At 34.1% G+C, this 22,946-nt stretch overlaps 1 protein-coding gene across 1 annotated transcript in view; it reads left to right on the top strand.

The window, feature by feature from the left end:
- LOC148607908 (solute carrier family 13 member 2-like) overlaps positions 1 to 22,946 on the top strand; it is a 27,391-nt gene extending 4,445 nt beyond the window's left edge. Inside the window, exons 2-15 of the mRNA XM_088544804.1 lie at positions 2,506 to 2,655; positions 4,538 to 4,653; positions 5,579 to 5,724; positions 6,106 to 6,126; positions 7,064 to 7,208; positions 8,312 to 8,455; positions 8,748 to 8,882; positions 10,317 to 10,400; positions 12,480 to 12,590; positions 14,332 to 14,438; positions 14,732 to 14,844; positions 16,571 to 16,732; positions 19,205 to 19,342; positions 20,616 to 22,946. Of these exons, the coding sequence (XP_088400930.1) occupies positions 2,506 to 2,655; positions 4,538 to 4,653; positions 5,579 to 5,724; positions 6,106 to 6,126; positions 7,064 to 7,208; positions 8,312 to 8,455; positions 8,748 to 8,882; positions 10,317 to 10,400; positions 12,480 to 12,590; positions 14,332 to 14,438; positions 14,732 to 14,844; positions 16,571 to 16,732; positions 19,205 to 19,342; positions 20,616 to 20,756 (1,713 nt within the window). The 3' untranslated portion in view covers positions 20,757 to 22,946. The remainder of the gene's footprint in view (positions 1 to 2,505; positions 2,656 to 4,537; positions 4,654 to 5,578; positions 5,725 to 6,105; positions 6,127 to 7,063; positions 7,209 to 8,311; positions 8,456 to 8,747; positions 8,883 to 10,316; positions 10,401 to 12,479; positions 12,591 to 14,331; positions 14,439 to 14,731; positions 14,845 to 16,570; positions 16,733 to 19,204; positions 19,343 to 20,615) is intronic.

Genomic DNA, 22,946 nt, shown 5'->3' with positions numbered 1-22,946 from the left:
TGGCTATTGCTAGGAATCAAATCTATTAGCGTGTAAATGAATTATGTATCAGACTTTTGAATCAGAATTTGAATCAACTTTAATGAAGTTATATTTGCATATAATGAAAGATAATAAAATGCATGGAGGATATTGTTTTATTTATACGCATATAAATCTGTGGAGTATGGTTCACCATCAAAACTAACTGGACCTCCAAAAACTCTGATAGCTTCAATGGGTCAATTGAGTTCTGACAAACTTCAAACATTCGTCATGTTAATCAAGAAACAGACACATTAGCTATGTATGATTTAATGACCTTATCAACTTTGTAACTGTTGTAGTTACATTTCAAGGCTGTTTTTATCACACAAGTGCAGGGTTCAGTTGAAAGTGGAGTAAAAAAATGATTCCGGAGAGGGTGAAATATTTTGGTCGGAATTTGTGGGTTTTGCGAAATATTTTTATTACAATATTAGCTTTCTCTGTTCCTATAGATTTAGCAACATCAGAAAGCGCGGTAAGTGAAAGTTTTAATTCTACCTTTTAGTAAAGTAATATGATAATACAAAGTTTTATGTTTTAATACCTGTTCATAGTGTATCATCAGATTTTGTAAACACGTACCATCCAATATGGCATTCATAACAAAAACAGTACATGCTTCTATTTTAAAAACAATCGCCACGTGCTTATATTGATTTATATGCAATTCATGTAGTCACTGTAGCTTACGACATTGTTAATCGAACGTTGTAATGGGCGGATCCAGAAATTTTGAAAAGGGGAGATCCAGAGGTTCAAGAAAAAAGGGAGTTCCATGCTTTGTTTGGTATTTTTTTCCAAATATTCCAACAAAAAGGGGGTTCCGGGGATCACACCCCTTCTAAATCCGCACTGGTTTGTACATGTATGTGATGGTTTGATGCAATTATTCTAAATATCCTTAGATGATGCGGACCGTCGCGATATTAATTTGGCTTATAATTAACCATGATAAGGTTTGTTTTATCAAAGTCGCTTTCTTTTGCCCTAATCATGTTGTATACATCTACAACGCACATGTTATGTACATGTCATGAACACCCTTTTCAAATATTACATTATCGAGATTATTCGACATCAATTTTGAAACTATTTTTTTTTGTTTTGTTTTGTTTTTGTTTTTGTTTTTTTGTGTGTGTGTGTTGTGTGTGTGTGTGTGTGTTTTTGTTTTGTTTGTTTGTTTGTTTTGTTTTGTTTTTTTTTTTTTTTTTGCTAAGACATTGTATAAATATGAAGAATCTTTAGATGATTAAGAATTTTAAAAAATCATAAATTAATTGACGGACTTGTCGATTAGCCTTTCTATAACCAAGTTTCCCTCATTAATTGACGGACTCTAGTCGATTAGCCTTTATATACCAAGTTTCCCTCATTAATTGACGGATTCTTGTCGATTAGCCTTTATATACCAAGTTTCCCTCATTAATTGACGGACTCTTGTCGATTAGCCTTTCTATACCAAGTTTCCCTCATTAATTGACGGACTCTTGTCGATTAGCCATTCTAAACCAAGTTTCCCTCATTAATTGACGGACTCTTGTCGATTAGCCTTTCTATACCAAGTTTCCTTCATTAATTAGCAGTTATTTCTACGTTAGTTATATTTTAAGATCATTTACAAGTAACTTTATTTCTGTACATAACTCCTCGAAACAAAGCCCTTACACCTTTATTGAAATGCAAAAGACCACCTGCATCTTTTTTTCAAAGAGAAAAAAAATAAGTTGATGTACATAAATTATACAGAAGCATGGTAAGCGACCAATATCATAGCTTAATATGCACATCCATTACTTAATGTCTATCAGCATTGTGTTAAATGTAAACATGCCTTAAGTTAAGTACGTTACTTAACCTTAATGATTAAAAAGATACAATCATTAACTTCTGACTCTTCAAACATATTTATGTTAATTTATTATTGACTGAGTATATCCAACTATCTATAAGGTCAATCACATGTGACAACACCTTGTTTGATGTATTAAACTTTTGCGTATCATCTTTGTTTTTCTTTTTAAAATTTGCATAATTTCTTCATATATGTTTTTATGATTACTATTTAGTAGTGTTTAGTATACAGTAAATTGAAGTTGTACAAGTTCAGTACAGTTTTTAGACATTGTACACATCGCACATTTGCCAATTTTGAAACAAATATTAATGTTACACGAAGAGATGTAACATACACATTGTACTAGTTGGGACAATAACGCAGGGGCAATAGATGTTTATTGTGAACAGAATATATATGTATGTTCAAGTCCAGACTTACACACTTACTTATGTGTCAAATATACGTCACCTTACTGGAATTAATGTCTTACCTCCAGCTGGAGAAGTGGGGCCTGGAAAAAACCTTTCTGATGACTGATTGACCCAAACCTAACCTTTTTCTATCCCCTTTGATGGTAACATGTAACAAAATATGGTCAAAACAGTATGAAGCATACAACCTGATATATTTTTCTTACACAGGAATCAAAATGCGCTTACGGATTGTTGGTTATGTCAATCCTATGGCTGACAGAAGCCTTCCCTATACCGGTTACAGCCCTTCTGCCTGCAGTTATCTTCCCTTTGCTTGGTGTGGTGGAGGCCAAGGAAGTCTGTTCCAAGTACATAAACGTAAGTTGATACAGGAGTTCCAATGCCCTATAGGTTTCTTTTGGGTTTTTTACATTAACTTCAATTTTTATGCATGTAAGTTCTAAAGATGTAAAACGACTTTACAATTACAATAAATGGCATCTTTCAACATCCTATTTTGACAGTAGCATAAGTGCATGTCTCTTTAAATCTGACTTGATTCATACAATAAATAGTTTATCAACTTGTCGTACCAGCAGACAAAGTCCAAAACAACATTGTTTTTGTCTGCAAAACGTTTTATATCCAATATTTATTATCAGAGGTAGACGTAGAAAATAATAGCAGTGATAAGACCTATACTGCTACCACTCTCTCCAAAGAAGAGATTGTGGAAAACCATAAATCTGTGCTATCCTCTTTTGGTCTCTCTACCAGGGACGATGATTGTGATTTACCGTCTATGTACTGGATTCCTAAACTTCACAAGAATCCTTACAAACAACGTTTCATAGCTGGATCTGCAAAATGTACCACCAAACCTCTTTCAAAACTTTTAACTTCTATACTCACAACTGTCAAAGAGGGTCTGCAGTCCTACCACAACACTTGTTACTCCCGTAGTGGTATTAATTCAATGTGGATCCTGAAAATTCGAAAAATCTTTTGGAGACAATCAGTTCAAAACTATTATCTGAATAAAATAGCATTAAAACCTATGATTTTTCAACACTGTATACTTGTAATCCCCATACTCAGTTAAAATCCCGACTTAAAAACATTAAACATCGTTGTTTTTCAAAAAAAAGATGGTACACCTAGATACAAATATATAGTTCTTGGTAGAGATTCCTCATACTTTGTAATAAATAATTCCAAATCATCTTCAAAATATACAGAGGAAGATGTTTACAAAATGCTGGAATTTTTAATCGACAACATATTTGTCCAGTGTGGTGGACTTGTTTTTCAACAAACAGTCGGCATTCCGGTGGGAGCAAGTTGTGCTCCTTTACTTGCTGGCCTGTTCCTTCACTCTTGTGAGGCTGGCTTTGTGGCTGATCTGATCGGTGGGAGGGAATATCGTTTGGCTAGATCCTTAGGTCTCAGTTTCCGCTGTATGGGTGACGTGTTGACTTTGGACAATCCTGGTTTCGGGGATTTGGTGCATCGCATCTACCCAAAAGAGCTTGGGATAGGGGATGCTGCAGACACTGTGAAGTCAGCCTCATATCTTGACCTACACTTAGAAATCGATGATAAAGGAAAACTATTGACAAACGTGATGACTTCTCATTTAGAATTGTCAACTTTCCTTTCATCTGTGGTGGCGTCCCTTCGGCTCCTGCGTGTGGAGTGTTCGTGTCACAACTCATGCGTTGTGCCAGAATCTTGCCGAAACTGCGCAGACTTTTTGTATCGCGCTAGAACTCTAACAAATAGGCTTCTTGAACGGGGTTATGTTGCTACAAGATTGAAGTCATCACTACAGAAGTTTTGTGGTCTTCATCGTGAGCTCTCGGATCGTTGTGGTGTATCCGTCAGCACCATGGGGACTGATTTGTTCAATGGGTCATGGTTTTCCTTTCCTCGTTTGTATACCACGGACTTGACTTTTTATGAGCAACTCGGCGGGGGTTTCTAGAAAAGCAGAGGACGCTTACCCTACCGGTGCACCTGGTCCATGCTCGCAGTTTTTAATGGAGTCCGAGTTGCTCATTTACTTTTGTTACTTTGTATGTATGATTTTAGTTACTTTATGTTCTTTGTTGTGTATGTCTGTTTTCCATGTCTGGTCTTTGTCCCTGGATTACATTCTTTTGATTACCGCTATATCCTTGGTTCCCTTGATTACTCTTTAAGAAATCATCGCCAATTTAACATCACAAAACAAGTTCTTTTTTATTTATTTATATTGTAGCATACCAGCCTTCTGTTTCTAGGTGGACTGATAGTGGCTGTTGCCGTAGAGGAAGTGGGATTACACACGCGTATTGCCATGGCAATTATAAGTGTCCTTGGCTCCAATCCGAACATGTATGTGGTTTTTTTTATATGCATCCGTTTGAATATTTTTAACTATCAGATCTTTAAAGTACGAGGACATTTGAATATCTTCGTGTTATTTAAAAATTTATACACATGTACCAAAAATGTATTCCTTGACAATATTCTTCATCAAGCTCCAAAGCAGCGTCTGACTTTCGAAATTCACTCTAGACGCTGCAGCCAGACCACTCTGAAAATGCAAGAATCTTGCAAAGTCGGGGAAAAGTGAATGATTTTACGCAACGTTATCCGATTGTCATACGACGTTTTATTTGAAAAGTGTTCGAGAAATTCGAAAGGCTTGTCTGCAGCGGTTAGTAAGAGACGGAACGAACGCCTGCCGCTGCATGGAGCTTGATTCTTCATTAATACTAAAAAAGCGATGCTGGTTAACTGATCAGAAATGATACTGTAAATTTAGCGTACTTCTAGTTTACCTAAATCTTATTGTTGCATGTTCATGTGTAACTGGAGCAAAATATACATTCTGTATATAAGTTGGCCTGTGCTGAATCATTTCAAAATGTAAAACGTCCGTATACAATGTACATGTATCTATTGAACAATATGTATTTGTATAGTTGATTTATAACTGGTTACTCGCAAATGCAAGTTCCTATTCGAATTGCATTCATCTTAATCAGAGGACCTTTACGAGCATTACTATATTAGGAAGATCAAAGATTAAGGAGGCAGACCTAGGGTCTCTTGAAATCAGTGATATGTTTGTATTGTATTTAATTTCACCAAAGCCTATCAAGCTTTCATTTGAAACTGAATGAAATCAGTCCAAGTTACGCTGATGTTTACATGAGATGGATGTAAAAATGCTGAACACAAACATTCCAATGATTTGTAAGAGTTGTGTCCCTTGCCCTAGGTCTATTTCCTTAAGAACTGTTTGGTTTGGTAGGTTGATGCTGGGTCTGATGTTACCCACGTGGTTCTTGTCCATGTGGATCAGTAACACTGCAGCGACATCTATGATGATACCGATTATACAGGCTGTGATGGAGCAGGTCAGGGAGGCTGAGAGAATCAAACGTGACCAACGAAATGGTAGGAGTTTGACAAAGACTGTTTGGCAAACATTTTATGTTTCTAAAAAACAATCAACTGAAATATCGACCTATGTCTATGATATTTATTCTATTTTTTCTTCATAAATGTAAGTTACGCTTAGAATTTGATAAATAAAAGTTATGTCGAACCTCTTATAGGTGCACACATTTATGCATCCTTGAGAAACCTAGGGAAAAAAGACATGGATAGAAAAATCAGGAGCCCTTTATACCAATGAATATATGAATACCACAACGTCGAATATGAAGTGCATGTAAATTTTGTCACTCAATAAATATTTTTTAAAAAGTTCAAGAAAAACGTACATGCACATATGAAATGAACTTAAACAATGGTGTATGTCTGTTAACTTTGTAGAAAGTCAGCCTTTGTATTCAGGTGAGCTAACATTGTGGTGGGTATATATCTATAATTGTGGTTGGGGTTGGTTCTGATGTGTATAACCCATATTCTGTATCTTTACCACCAGTCCTATAGTTTTCCATCATTAACGCACCGATAATATATTATCAATACTTAATATAGGTTCTATCTGGTACTTTCATGACTTTAAGCATTCAGTCATCTTCACTTACCAATGGTAACTTTGACATTAAGCCTGCATTGATTCCAGGCGTTTGTCTGGTTTTGTGAACAGTTGTACATGTAAGTACATGTATATGCACTTGGCTCTGTAAAAAATGCCAACATCATATCATTCTTTAATTCTATTTTTTTACATTTTTTGCTCAATAGATGTTTATTTTTATTCGGAATTCATCTGTCTTTTAAAGCTGATGCTTTGTTTAAATTATAACATTCATATTTCAAGACAAAGATTAAATAATCACTCATAACCATGGTAACCATTAGTGCGTGAATTTGATATGGAGTAGAACAAGAATACACTTTGGTTATTCTTCTATTTCTTGTCTAGATAATATTATGTTTATTCTTACTTCACGTAGTTGTATCTAACTATAGGTTAGTACATGCCCCAGCTCCTTAGAGAGAGTGTGTAATTTAATGCTGCGTTTATATAATGAATATATTTAGATTTGAAGTTTTTTTTATCTTGTTTACTTTATTTTGTGTATTTATTTTTCATATATTCTTTTGTATTTTCTGCCTTTCATTGGTAGTTTTGAACATTTTTGTCTTGTTATTATTCAGTATTTTTTGGACACTACCCCGACTTTAGTATTGCCAATAATTAAGCAAGTTTGTTTTCGTATTTTAAAAAGTAGATGTACATTGTGTTCAGCTAACTTTTGCATATATCTTGGTTATGTATATCAATACTGGGAATATTTCAATTATTAAATTTAATTTAAAGAGGCGGCAGCTGAAGAATCTGGCTTTGAAGTTCCGTCAGTCAAGACTGTTGATTCCTCTGCCAGTATGATAACGGCACTAAAGTTTAAGAACGGTGCCTACCCAGAGGACGGAGATATAGAATCATCTGAGGACTCCTCTGACCGGTGAGAAATAATTCTGTCAAATTTTGTATTGAAATGCAGATTGAAATTGCCTGCAGCCACCTTGTGGTCATACATAGATTTCCTGTATATTATGTACCAGTCCATATAAAATTCGAACACTGCCAATAGTAAAGTGATTCATTGTGTAGAAAAAAAAATCACCGAACAACCGATGGTTTTTAGTCTACGTATGCTATATTTTAACATTATAATAATTTCCGTATTTAGATCTGCGCTTTTGAGAAAATCATACATTCATCTCCCACTAAAATCATCCAAATCAAACCAACTCAACAACGAGAACTCTTACTGAGTGTCAATTTCATGTACAATCTACATGATTCTTATCTTAAAAGCGCAACCATTAATTGAAAAACAGAGACTGGTTATGTGTCCAGAAAGGGAAAGACTGCACTTGTTACACTACAATAGAGACTACTAAGTGCATAGCCGGAAGTGGTACACATGAGAAGTGGTACACATGAGAAGTGGCACACATGAGAAGTGGCACACATGAGAATAATAAAAACTGCAGCATATGATTATCAAATAGGATCTAACATAAGTTTAGATTTACATACAATCAGCGCATGATAATTATGTGATTTTTAAAAAACATGTGATAAATATTCGTTAGCAAACTCATATCTAGATATGAGAATCATATGACTATCATATATATTAATTATCATATGATTATCTTAATTATGATCATGATATTATTATTATATGATTACCATATGAATCGAACAAATGCTTATGATATGGATACATCCATGGACAGAAAAAACATAGTTGATTATTCCCGATAAAGAAAATGTATAGATTTTCAAATAAAACATTAATTCTGGATGATTCTGAAAAATAATAATTCGCGCTCACACTTGCGCATGAAAATTTTTATCAGACTTAACATAAAAACCTTCACCCCTCCCTGAATAGAAAATGCCTTTAGGTAAAACTCCATGTTTAACTAACAGAGTATTTAAGTATACATGTAATTACAGAATAAACATATTTGTAATTTATAAGTATCAACATTCAATATTTTCGTGATTTTACGAAATTCAATACCGATAAACAACATTGACTAGATTTTGTAGCAAACAGAATGAAAAAGATAGTCCAGAGTTGGTACGCATTGGTAAAGGTCTAGCCCTCTGTGTGGCTTACGGGGCGAATGCAGGTGGTATAGCCACGCTGACAGGTACTCCGCCAAATCTGATTCTTCAGGGAATAGCTAATGGGTAAGGAATGATATACGGATTTTATTCTATTGAGGTTGTATACTTGTCAATTTTATTTCATGCTTTGCCTAGAGACAGTTATAAAACAGGTCATTGTGAAGGGGTACTTCTATTACATGTACAGTAACTATTCATTGGGTGAACATATTTCACTTACGCTTGCTTAGGAAGAGTCGACTATACTTTACATTTCGATGATATTATTTTTTTTCTATCAAAATATATATAGACAATTGCTTTATAGAAAAAAAAACTTCTTGCTCTATAGTAGTTTGCACTTTTTTCATTTCAGTATATACGAAAAGGTTTCTCCAGGGGCTGATTCTGGTATTACTTTTGCCAACTGGATGGGTTTTGCCTTTCCCTTGTCAATACTTATTTTGTTACTGTGTTGGATATGGCTCCAGTTGGTATTCCTCAGATCATTGTGAGTGATTTTTATCAGGTTTCAGTAGGTAAAAAAAAATCAAATTTTGTATGCAATCAATTCAAAGAATTCGGAATGGATAGGTTTTTGATATTGGATTATATATAGAAAAATGTGTGTGTGTGTGTGTGTGTGTGTGTGTGTGTGTGTGTGTGTGTGTGTGTGTGTGTTTTGACTTGTAACAAGCTTAAATGTTGTTTTAAAATATCCCTTAATTGAATTAAAGGTTCGATCCCTTCAGTCCTATTATACTGTGCATAGCGGAACTTTGCATTGAAATTATTCGTTACCTTGTTGCCATCATATCTTGTATCAAGTTAAAAAAATGCCGAAATAATATTTTGTCTATACATGGCCCAAATTTACAGTTGGATCCCTTCTTTCGTATTAATCTCCAAAATCCGGAGCATATATTAGAGTTATAGATATCGGGAGAGTTGCATCAATGTAAAGATACATCCTATGTATATAACGTAGAGATAATAGGCACGTACAATGGTAAAAACTAAATGGAAGAAAATTCCATCTGAGGGATGATAATTTCGTTTGCTTATTCATCGTCTTTATTCCAAATATAAACTTCTATAAGTAATGATTGTTACAATGTATGCAGAACACCGAGGTCTGAAAAGAGGACAGTTCCAGAGGTGGATTTCAAAGTTTATAAAAAGGAAGTGCTCTATCTAGATTGTAAAAACGGGGGCGTGGAGGGTTCCAGGTTATCATTTGCTCCATTTTACACTTAAGTACACAATTTTGCAACAAAAATTGGGGTTCTTCCCCTGGAATCCTCAGGCCTGGATCTGCTAATTAACCCGTATACATATAAATAAGTCACACATAAAAATGGGAAATAAGTAGCTCTACAGCTAAGTATCATGCAAAAGGTGATACATGGTAGGAAAACCTTCTTATTTTTATATTTGATATTTAAAATGTATTAGTAAAGAGAAAGTAGTATTTCATATTACCATTGTTCTTAGGAGATATGAATTATAAAAATGTATGATAGAAAATTCAAAATAAGTTAAGGGAGATAACTCTGTAAATGACACTTAAATATAATAGAAACTTTAGAAATGCGGTCGAGAATTATCGAGAACAGACAGATTGGAATGAATGAATATGCATATAAACCCATAAAGCAACATATAACAAATATAAAATAGTTATAGAATTTGCATAACTCTTACAAAGACTGTCACTCAAATAGTACATAAACGAGTAGATATAAAATGAAAAAGTACACCGTTCATGTAGTTTTATATCAAATAGAAATCAGGAGTTCTACGGACCCGTATGTCAAACCAAATACATATATTTCTACTAAGCATATAGTAACTATTTGTACAACTACAAAATTTTTCTTTTTTGTGTTTTGAAATTTTTCTGTCAAATTAGTTATTAACGTATATATCTTTGTTTATTAAATAGATGTATAAGAAAAGCAGACCCTGTAAGAAAAACAGCCATACAAGAAGCTATTAGAAAGGAAAGAATGAAAATAGGAAAAATTAAGTATGTTTATTATTTATTAAAGCTGCATTATCTGTCACTTATGTAATTTTTTTTCTGTTTAAATATCCCTTTACTCTGAATTATTTCTACTAAATTGTACTTTTCTTGTATAACTTCATTTGATATCCACAAATAAAATGCATTAAATACATGAAATAGGTGTCTATATATTTATTGTCTTGCATGACAAAAAATCGACCTCGATAAATTCGTATGCAAGGTTACCTTAATCCACGCATGTGCTGTATAAGTAACAAATCTGATTGCAAAGCGAAAGTGGTTATTCAACGGTAAGGAAGACCGACGGGCTCACGCCGTAAAAGAAAAACAAAGCAAACATAACGCACGGATTCTTTTGAAATATACCTAATGTGATATTATGTGGCTCAAATATGATCATTATTTATTTGAAAACTAATCAAGAAGTAGATGAAATGAAATAGAAACAAGACACGTGTTATCTGTATATCCCTTACTGTCATTTTTTCACAAAAGTTAAAGTATTTTTAACCCAGGTGAATGTCCTGTCGGAAATCTTCGGAGGTAATGGCGAAAAATAATTAGATCAGAGCTTTCGATCTTCTCTGATTAAAATACCGTCGTTGCCACAATATTCTGTACGTATTATTGACATTTATTGCTTCAATTGCATTACTACTAACTTATTTTATTGAATCAGCAAATTCAGTAGAATTAAAACTGAACAAATTTGGCAGCTAATGCAGCTTTAAAGATCATGAACGCAGCGAAATGCTTGTATTGTGAATATAAAAAGGGCTGGCATCGAAACCAGTTTCTTTGGTTTCTTTTCCGTAATTAGTGTTACATGTATTGAACTTACATTAAATCTTTTTTTTTTTCGTCCACCTGATAACCCGTAACAAACTTCTGGTTCTCCTGTACAGATTTTTAGGCGGGGGAGGGGGGTGTAAAGTCTTGACTGCATAGCAAGATTGCGGTATATGATAGTGAGCAGAATTGCGAAATTTTCATATTAATTGTCTACAGAAAACAAAGAACAACTTTATATTATTTTGAAATAAATAAAAAAAATAGAGCGTTTATTGTTAATCTTTATTTAACAAAACTGTGTCCGTTGAACGCCAGTATTGTTCAAGACAATGTAGAACCATACTATGATCGTTATTACCTTCGTATTAGATATACATGTACTATTTGTCAAGAAAATATTTTCATTCTGACCTCGTAGGCACAACGTAATGGTAAACACGTGTAAATATTGCATGCGCTGTCAACTTCAGACAAGAGAATGTGACATTAATTATTGCCATCTTTTGATGAAGAATTAGTGTATATGCCAGATCGATCAAGGTCAACAAAAAGTGGCTGCTATGTGAATAACTTTATAACCTCTGCAAATAAACACAATGAACACTGCGTGTATATATATATATATCTGTGTGTGTGTGTGTGTGTGTGTGTGTATTTCTTCTTCCTGACATTTAGTCACATTCTTCGTGTTGACGTACTCCCAAACAGTTAGAGTGGAGAAACGCTCTCGGACCCACGTGGGGTCTAGGCGTAGACCAGAGCGTAAACAGAGCAGCCCAGCCGCTAGTAGGACATACTTTGACTGAGGTCTTCGGTCAGTTATCCTGAAGGCTTGGCTTGGCTTCCTCCAACAACTAACAGTCATCTACTCTTACAATCCCAGCAAGGGGCGGTCGTGCGAGGATACTCAAGACCGTATAAACCACCAATCGGAATGACATTTAATTTTCATAGTAGCTCACTGAAGAGGATATTACTTGTATGTCACAGCAGTCATACTTTAAACATACTGTTTATATCTAAACAAATTTGTCCAGAACTGTTTTTAGACACTTTTAATATATCTTAATTGATATGGACGGTAAAATCTCCCCACTTTTTGGTCGTAATGAGTAATTATGCTTGTAACGCTTGTGCATGTAAATTTAAAAACAATTTTCCTGAATTCAAAGTGATTTGATTGGACAAAGGATTTTTTCATATGCCATAGAATACATGTACATGAATCTATTATGTATTTCACGTTTTTATTTTTATTTTGAAATTGATACATTTTGCTTTTTACAGGTTTGGCGAGATAGTTGTATTTGTCTGTTTTATTATATTGGCATTACTGTGGATATTCCGATACATCCCCGGATTCGGTGGATGGGCATATCTATTTAAACTGAACTCGCGGTAAGCTCCATATAAAACTCTGGAAGGTGAATCGTATGGATAGAATTTTCAGAAATAACAGATATGTACACAAATAATGTAAACTTCCATTGCATAAACGTCTGAATTATAGTCCAAAAACAAAAAATACACATAGTGATGACAGTTAGTTTTGCTATCGGTGTAAGTGTTCTGAAAAAAACACCTGTGTCTAGAAAAAAAAGGTTGCGATATATCATACATGTAATTTGGAAGTGTAGTGATAAATCTGAATGTGACTGGCATTGTCATTACATTAATAAACTTGTACATATGTGACTTGTGATATAGATTCGACATTAACTGAAATGATTACATGTATTTTAAAATACGCTCTTATTTGGGTGTAGTTAAATAGAATAGAAAACTATTGTAGAAAATTGTCGAATCGTGATGGAGAAAGTTCATTTTTTTACAGTTTTATATAGAAGACGTACATGTATTACTGTGAAAAAAAATTCTAGTTTCGGGGACCTGATACATCGTATCTACCGAAAAGAACTTGAGATAAAGGATACTGCTACAAACACTATGATTGATTGATTGATTGTCGGGGTTTAACGTCCGAGCAGCAATATTTCCGCTATATTCAGACGATGAACATGAAATGGATGTTAAAATGAACATGAAATGATGATGAAATGAAAAAAAAGGATGGGACACAAGGATAATAGGGTCGACAAATTTTGATTACCACTAGAAAAAGAGAGGGATGGGTAAGGTTGGGCAATTTAGCCTCCTGTGGCGGAGCGCAAAGGTTCGTACTCCTATCGAATACCACAGCAGGGTTCTTTAACGTGCAAGGAGCGTGGCATCTTTCCCAACACGGGACACCTCTATGGTTTGCGGTCAGGTTTTTTGTATTATAGCCTGACAACCCCAACATGCAACACGCCAGGGGTACCCGATTCCTCCACCTGGGGCACACATAAAAGTTGCTCTGTGGGCAGAGCGCCTAGCTCCCAGCTCTCGGCTAGGTTTTACAGACACTATGAAGTCAGTATCTTGACCTACACTTAGAGATCGATCGTAAAGGAAAACTGTCGACTATACTTTACGACAAACGTGAGGAATTTTCATTCAGATTTGTCCATCCCATCAGCATCTGCGTATGGAGTTTTTATATCACAACTCATACGTTATGCCTGAGCTTTCCGTAACTATGCAGACTTCTTATAATTAGGCTTCTGGAACAGGATTATGTTGCTACAAGATTGAAGTCATCACTACAGAAGTTTTATTATGGTCATCGATAACTCGTTGATCGTTACGGTGTATCCAATTGCACCATGAAAACTGATTCATTCAACGTGTCATAGTTTTCCTTTCCTCTTTCGTCTACCCCGGACTTGACTTCTTGTGAGCAACGCGGCAGGGGTTTCTAGAAGAGCTGAGGACGTTTTCCCTACAGGTGCACCTAATATATGCTCCCAGTTTTAGTGGAGTCCGAGTTGCTCATTTACTTTTGTTACTTTGTATGTATTATTTTAGTTACTTTACGTTCTTAGTTTTGTTTGTCTATTTTCCATGTCTGGTGTTTGTCTCTGGATTACATTATTTTGATTTCCGCTGGAATCTTAGCTCCCTTGATTACGCTTTTATATAAAACATTTTTTTTATTACCGTTTTAACTTTTCTTACGATTCTAGTCTTAATTACCAACCTTGAATAGTAATAGGTGAAGTGCAAATATTCCATTGGAGTTATCGTTCTTTTATTGCAGTGGTAAACCATACACAGAAGATTCTACAGCAGCCATATTAATGGCTGTATCATTATTCATTCTTCCTAAAAGTATTCCAAAAGTTTTCTGCTTTTTACCATCTAACGGTAAATATATAGTCTATATAACAGTTATTTTAAATAAAATGAAATGCTCTTAAAACTATAGTAAGCGCTTACATAACTTTTGATAGATAAACAGAAGAAAATACATCAGCTCTTTGTTACCTGAATCTTTGAAATATAAAAAAAATAACTTCACAATGTAAACTATTTTTGATTAACGGAGGCACAGGTCTCATACAATTCCCAATTTATAGTAAAATGTATTAAGTAGCAGCATTTAGTGGATTGATACTGGTACTGTCCAGTTTAATGTTGATTAGTTCAAATAATTTCAGAGAAAAAGCCATCGTACGAGCCAATTCTTACTTGGGAGACAACAGTAAAGAAGGTTCCATGGGGAGTTATTGTACTTCTAGGTGGTGGGTTCGCCTTGGCCGATGTTAGCAAGGTGAGTATGACTTACTATGTAAAAAGAGAGGTTCAATGAGCAAAAATGATGTTTGATGTTGTTTGAACTGCATTCTATTCTTGCAGTAGCTGTCCTGTATTTAAATATTTTGCTCACATGTTTTGTTTTTTTTTTTTTTGTATTTTTGTCATGATTTATTGTTGTCTTTTAACAAGAAGAATTGAATGGAAAAACACATTTATTGATATTAATATTTAAGACATTGATTCTCTGTCAGAGTGGTTAAAGGCCGTGAGGTCTTTAATTTTGAAACGAATGAAAGTTTTAAGTAGGTCAATGAGTGCCAATGCTACATCAGTTTTCAAAGACCCCGATGTAGCAAAACATTGTCTACTATACATGACAAATATGTTGTCGTACCAGCAGACAAAGCCCAAAACAACATTGTTTTTGTCTGCAAAACGTTTTACATCGTATGTTTATTATAAGAGGTAGACGTAGAAAATAATAGCAGTGATAAGACCTATACTGCTACCACTCTCTCCACAGAAGAAATTGTGGAAAACCATAACTCTGTGCTATCCTCTTTTGGTCTCTCTACCAAGGACGATGACTGTGATTTACCGTCTATGTACTGGATTTATTAACTCCACAAGAATCCATACAAATAAAGTTACATAGCTGGATTTGTGAAATGTACCACCAAACCTCTTTCAGAACTTTAACTTCTATACCCACAGTTATCAAAGAGGGTTTGCAGTCCTACCACAGCACTTGTTACTCCCGTACCGGTATTAATTCAATGTGGATCCTGAAAAATTCGAAATATCTTTTGGAGACAATCAGTTCAAGACTATTATCAGAATATAATAGCATTAAAACCTATGTTTTTTACCGTGAAAAGAACGATAACTCCAATGGAATATTTGCATATCACCTAAAAATCACCTCCTGACAAACGTGAGGAATTTTCATTCAGAATTGTAATATGTAATTATATACTTGTTAATCGGATAATTGTATCTATAGTTTAGTCATACCGTCTACTGTTCTTTCATCTGTGGCAACATCCCTTCAGCACCTGCGTATGGAGTTTTTATATCACAACTCATACGTTATGCCAGAGCTTGCCGAGACTACGCAGACTTTTTGTATCGCGCTAGAATTCTAACAAAGAGGCTTTTGGAGCAGGGTTATGTTGCTACAAGATTGAAGTCATCACTACAAAAGTTTTATGGACGTCATCATGAACTCGTGGATCGTTACGGTGTATCCATCTGCGCCATGAAAACTGATTTGTTCAATGTGTCATACTTTTCCTTTCCTCTTTCGTCTACCCCGGACTTGACTTTTTATTAGCAACACGGCGGGTGTTTCTATAAAAGCAGAGGACGCTTACCCTACCGGTGCACCTGGTCCATGCTCCCAGGTTTTAGTGGAGTCCGAGTTGCTCATTTTCTTTTGTTACTTTGTATATATGATTGTAGTAACTTTATGTTCTTTGTTGTGTATGTCGGTTTTCCATGGCTGGTCTTTGTCCCTGGATTACATTCTTTTGATAACCGCTATAAGCTTGGTCTACCTTGATTAGTCTTTAATACCATTATTAAAACTTCTTTCTTCTGCATCCGCATATTGTCAAAAACTAGACACTATTGAAATATAAATGGGCTTTTAAGAATAAGGATTTGGGACTGTGTTTTGTGTTTTTTCAAGGTTCCCGGTCTCTTTATTATCATAAAACCATTTTTCGATATTATTTTAGGTCTCAGGTCTGTCGAAGATGGTGGGTTGTAGTCTTCGAGTGTTTAGTTACCTGGATGTTTGGGTGATGAATCTCATCATATGTTTGATTGTGGCCGGTGCAACAGAGGTCACTAGCAACAGCGCCACTGCCACTCTTCTGATGCCTATTATGGCTGAGTTGGTAAGTATGATGCTATTAACGGTTACATAAAATTGATCAATACCCTTACTCCGAATTTCAAAAATGTAGAAAAAACGGATATCCGAAAAAAAAAAAAATTTTTCCACAGCAGGTATCTTGAAATTTAAAGAGTATGTCAAAATTTTCAATACAGAAGTTTTACAATTTATCAGCGTTTGCATTTGATGTTTTTCATTATATTTATATGAACAAATTAAACGTATTCTGATTATTCGACCATTTTTTATCAGATATTATACGAGCTCCTTGGCGGTAGTTTAAAAAAAAGCAAGAACGCCAACCCAGCTGGTGCAATTGTAGAGTTTTTGGTTGCTCAAATACATTTTTTGGTGTTGTTTTTACACACTGACAATTTTACTGTTGGATATTGCTGTATGGACGAAGATAGCTCATATATACTTTCTATAGAACAAACTGCTACTACTGAAACTGGTCTGAAATTAGTGTAATGTGTTTCGATACAAGTTACACTCTTTGAGACGTTTAGGTTTCCAGCACGCACGATACGTAAGGTAGTACAATACAGTTAGGTCATTTCTGAAAATTTGGTCTCATTTTGTTGAAATAAAGCTGTTTTGAGGCAGTCCACACAGAAATTTCTAGTGTTTTGTCATAAAAAAAAGTGCATATTTTGTTTAAATCCTTGGTGTGTGGAGGTTCAAGTCATTTATAAGTTATTTAGTGATTATTCCTATAAAATCCAGTAGCCATGGTAACATACTGAAAAAAATATTACTGAGTTTTAATACAAATCAGGGGTGCCTTTATTAGCCAAATACTATGTTTTATAAAATATCAGGCACTTAGACACTACCACAGGATGAAAGTATGCATGGAGTAGGTGGAAAAAGGTAAAAATAATAAGACCCTTTTCGATTCATTCTCTCACAGTTTTAGTCCCAAAAGTTCGTGCGAAATAAGGTATTTTGAAAATCCGAGAGAACCTAATACGGCAGGGGACTGAGACGTTCCGGATACCATTTTTCATTTAAATTACACCTGTTTACCATAACATATATTACATCTGTCTATGTATAAATGCTTATCTAGATTTAAACAATATATCCACCAAATTTCAACTTTTAATTTTATGTTTTACAAAATTTGACCGGGGTAACGTGGTGTGCGAAACAGTGCGCCTTAATATAATTGTATAAAGCACCCTAAACGCACGCTAAACGCTCACCAAACGCACGATTGACGAACGCTTACAGCGTGCGTATTAACGCCAATAGATGAAAGGTGGAAAATAATAATTTTAAAAAATAATGATGAAAGGGAAGATAGAAAATGAAAATATATACATTGTAAATTAATAATAGCAAATAATATAAAAATAACAGTTGAATAGAGAAAATAATCAAAGTACAAAAATAAATGAACGCTTCTATCGTGTGTTTAAACATACGATCGTATCGTGCGTTTAAACGAACGCCCCTATCGTGCGTTTAAACGAATGCTTCTATCTTGCGTTTTAAACGAACACAAAGCGATGTGTAAACGCAAGATAAACGATGCACGCACGCTAAAATGGGAAACGTAAACGTTTCAAGGAGTGAAGGAGGATAATATGTTATCATGAATGAAATAGAAATCTCAACAGATAAACGGTTCCCATTGTTAACTGTCAGACCGAACGTTTTGAAACAGTGTTAATGATACATATACAGAAAAAAAGAACGAATATCTTAAAAGGAACAAATGCACTAGCGCATGACTTAAACACAAAATACCAAGCATGTATGTTACTAGGAAATATACCTGATATCCTTTTTATTCTAACAAAATAGGTCATTGTTTCTATATATAAAATTTAAAGACATCGGAATCTGATGCTGAAGTCAAAAGGGAAAAAAATGTCGAAGTTTAAACATGAAAATTTGAAATCGATGGCGACCCCGACTGATCTAATATATTGAGAATTACATTTCTGCCTTCACGTTCGTGCTGTAAAAATGTTAGAATTATCCGGATTTATCACATGTTGACTTCTCGGTATATATTTGGGTTCTTCCAATTACTTTCTTCCATGCAGTTTACACAACTATAAATGAGGTTAGACAGTGTTTTTCACCCGTGGATCTTAGAATAAAATGGCCTATTTTAACGTATGTATCAATAGAATTCCCATAAATTTTAAACTTCAATAATGCGTAATTCACCCCCCCCCAAAAAAAAAAAAAAAAAAAAAATAATGATAATAAATAAATGATCGTGAACGGTTGGTGGAAACGACCCTTAATTATTGGCGGGTTAAATGGCCATCTTTATCGTAAGCAAATTGTACGTAGCGTTTATGGTTTATTAAAAAACAGGCGACCTTCGGTCTGTTACTTGGCCGTATCACGTCCGAAGATTTGACAGTTATCTAGTGCAATTCAAACACATTAAAAGCATTTTTGTCAAAAAATTAAAACAATATATTGCTCAACCTTGATGTCTATGTTACAGGCCCTGACTTTGGGAGAGAACCCTTTATACCTAATGGTGTCCTCTGCAGTTGCCTGTTCATTTGCCTTTATGTTGCCCGTGGCTACTCCTCCGAACGCCATCGTATTTTCTACGGGTATTCTCAGGATTCCAGATATGGTAAGGAATAATTTATAGCAATGCATCCATCATTGCCGTTATTAAATCATTTTTTATTGTTGTCTGTGTTTCATTTTGTTTCCTTGCTAATTTTAGGGAAGTCATACAACCACTCATTCTGATAATATTTTTTTTTAAATTTTTGTTTATTTCTGTTTTCTTTTTAATTACGTTTTAAGCATTGCTTTTTAGCACAAAAATAATACATTGTTATTGTTTTTTAGCTTGCATATGAATGTAAAATTGACATTTTTTTTTTTTTTTGCTTTTGCGAACGTTATTCAAAATATAAAAACTAAACTTCAGGTTCATTCCAAAAATTAATAAATATCATTTGTTCCTTTGTCAGAAAAAAATAATAAAAACAAAACGAAAATGATGATTCATTGAAGGCACAGCACTTTATATACATGACAGTATATTGAAAACATGTCCCTTGTCTATTGAAAAACAAGTACAAAGCACAAACATACGCATTCTGAGACTATTGTGTACATTTCTTTATTCGGCTTTTATTTTAAACAATGGACCAGGAAATGTTTGTAAAAGATAGTATTGAAGGATTGTTTACACTCAGTCAACAATGTAAGCCTATACTTGTTATAGTTAAATTGAACATTTTGTAAGGACTGGATGACTTGCCATTGTGCAGGATTATCTTTTGTATTAAATTTGTAAGAACTATAGAACTTAAATAAGGTAAGAGTTTGCATGACGAAATCTGAATTTCATTTCCTCCGACAGTCACGCCTTCGGCAATTTTAAAAGTGTAATAAAGTGCTATGCCATTAAGGACACGTCATGAAAAGTTAAGAGCAACCATTGTCTTGTAGATAAATTTGAATAATTAAATCGTCACTTTGTAGAATTCTTCTTGTTGTTAACTAACACTAGCACAAGAAAGCCCTTAATATTTTACGGTTCTCATGTGAGTTTAAAATTTAGACTGATATTCGTCAAAGTATTTGGAAAATTCAGGTATTTACAAAATGAATGGAAGTACAAGGAAATTAAAGACCTTGAACTCGTATGTCACCCGTTTAAAAAACTTATTTAATCAAAGTTTTCACACTAGATTTCTCTTCATCCTCCGATAATGACATCACAACCTAAAATTACATGTTTAGTTTCTTTTTTAGAAAATCAAAATTATACTAAGTAGTCTGGGTTGAAAATAACTTTGATTTTCATTTGTTCGTGTTAGTTTGTGCAAATAGTACATGTAGTATCCGCGATCAATACACTCCCGTAAATTTAAATTTTATTTTTATAGGCGTCTGTGGGACTGATGATGAATGTTGTCGCCATATTCTCATTGACACTGGCTATCAATACATGGGCTGTACCAATCTTCTCACTCGATGTAATGCCAGATATCTTCAACTCTACTTCATTCACGTCAACATGCAACTGATGTGTATAATGTAGGCGAAGAGTGTTTGATATTTTGAATCACGCGTGTTATCTGTATGGATTTTTACAACGGGTATCATGGTGTAGAACGGAATCAGTTAGAAAATCGATTACACCAAGGAATTTTTACACTGTAGAAGGGCCGATAAAGGGTGTTTTTGGCCTGAAAATCAACTGAAAATTAATCATAAAGTGTTTAATGATTTAATTGTGAATTTGAGATTTGACTGAAAAGACAGTCACTTTCTGGTAATATTTTTGGCAAGAAAATGGTGTCCACATCCAAGAAACAACTTCTTTCTAATTTTTGAATACATCCATTATTACATTGTATATCATATATTAAAATATATAGTTGTTTCTTGGTGGTGGACATAGCTTTTTTCAATGTAAATATGTCCGACAAGACAACAAAATTTACAATTCTAGGTACCATTACGACGTCATTACAATGAACTAATGTCATAAAATATTAATTTTCCTTATATATTGTATTTATATATTTTACTATGTTATGAACAACTTTTATGTTATTGCAACAAAGTTGATATGTTTAGGCAATATTCTTAGCTTTATGCGCCTACACCTTTTTATCTATGGAACGCATTGATAAAGTATCATTGATAACAATAGCCGTTGTTTTTAAATGTAATTCTACTTTTACCCATGTACATTATTGTAACATAACGGTTGACACATTTCAGGAATCACTTGAGTTGATTGTGCAGCATTAACATTTCATAATTATACATGCTAGTATACTTGTGATTAAATGATTAATAACTAAAGAAAAGTCATCAATTAATAAAAATACCAATCATATAGATATTCATGGTTTAGGTTGGCTGTACTTGTGTTTCAAGGAGTCACCTATTTTCAATAGCATTAAAACCAATTATGTAAGAAGTTCAAGATTTCAAAGGAAATCGTATGCAAGAAGTACTCAAAACCAACCAATAAAAAAATATCAAAATAGGAAGCCAAATGTAGCACCGAAAGGTTCTTCCGAAGTATGTCAAAGGAGTTACATTATTGTAGCCCCTTGTTGACATACAATGAATGACGTTTGAGTGTTTTAGGGGTTTCGAATTTTGTGCTACGGAAAATTTTAGTAAATGATTTAAATTTTAATCTATTTGCAGTTAGATAAGTTATAATTCAAGTTTACATTTGTATCAATTACAAGTATAAAGCCATGGAATGGGCAATTGTGAATAATAATTCGATTTGCACGATGAAATTGTATTTGTTCATACAAATGTCAAGCACATTAATTCACTCTTGAAAATCACTGTTAACAACATTGCATATAGAATGTTAATCATATTCAAATTGCTAATTTCCTTGGCGTTACAATTTTCGTAAGAAGGTAGACCTTGGGTAAGGGACACAACTCTTAAAAGAGTAATCAAGGGAACCACGGTTATAGCGGTAATCAAAAGAATGTAATCCAGGGACAAAGACCAGACATGGAAAACAGACATACACAACAAAGAACACAAAGTAAGTAAAATCATACATACAAAGTGACAAAAGTAAATGAGCAACTCGGACTCCACTAATAACTGCGAGCATGGACCAGGTGCACCGGTAGGGTAAGCGTCCTCTAAAAATCATTGGAACGTTTGTATTCAGCATTTTGCATCAATTTCATGTAAGCATCAAAGTAACTTTGATAGATTTCATTCTGTTTCAAATGAAAGCTTGATAGGCTTTGGTGAAATTGAATATGATCAAACATATCACTGATTTAAGGAGTTATATCTCTTATCCTAGGTCTACCTCCCTAACATGTTAATGACTGACAATTTACAATTCATTGCTTAGAATCATGGAATGCATCACAAAAATAATGGCTATGAATTGTTGTTTTTTAGTATATACAAACACTAATTCTCAAATATTATTAATTTGGGTTATTAATAAGATATCTTGTCATCAATTGACCATTTTACCTTTGTCACGTGTGGTTGTGTATTGTAATTAACGTTGATATCAAGTTATGCTGAAACATTCTTTTTGTACAAATGTTCTATACCAATGATTAATGAATGATCTACAATCCGCAGTTTTCACATCGTGTAATAAGGCTTTGCTAAGTTTTTTTTATATGTTTTTGGACAATTTCAGACTTTAACATATTTTTGTCAGATCGGTTTTTATAGATAAATAAAATATAAAGTACAAGTGT

This window comes from Perna viridis, chromosome 9, assembly GCF_037379345.1.
Source record: "Perna viridis isolate PV_CMFRI_1.1 ecotype Kerala chromosome 9, ASM3737934v1, whole genome shotgun sequence".
NCBI classification, from domain to species: domain Eukaryota; kingdom Metazoa; phylum Mollusca; class Bivalvia; order Mytilida; family Mytilidae; genus Perna; species Perna viridis.
Note: the sequence above shows the minus strand (reverse complement) of the source record. Positions and strands in the feature narration are given on the sequence as shown.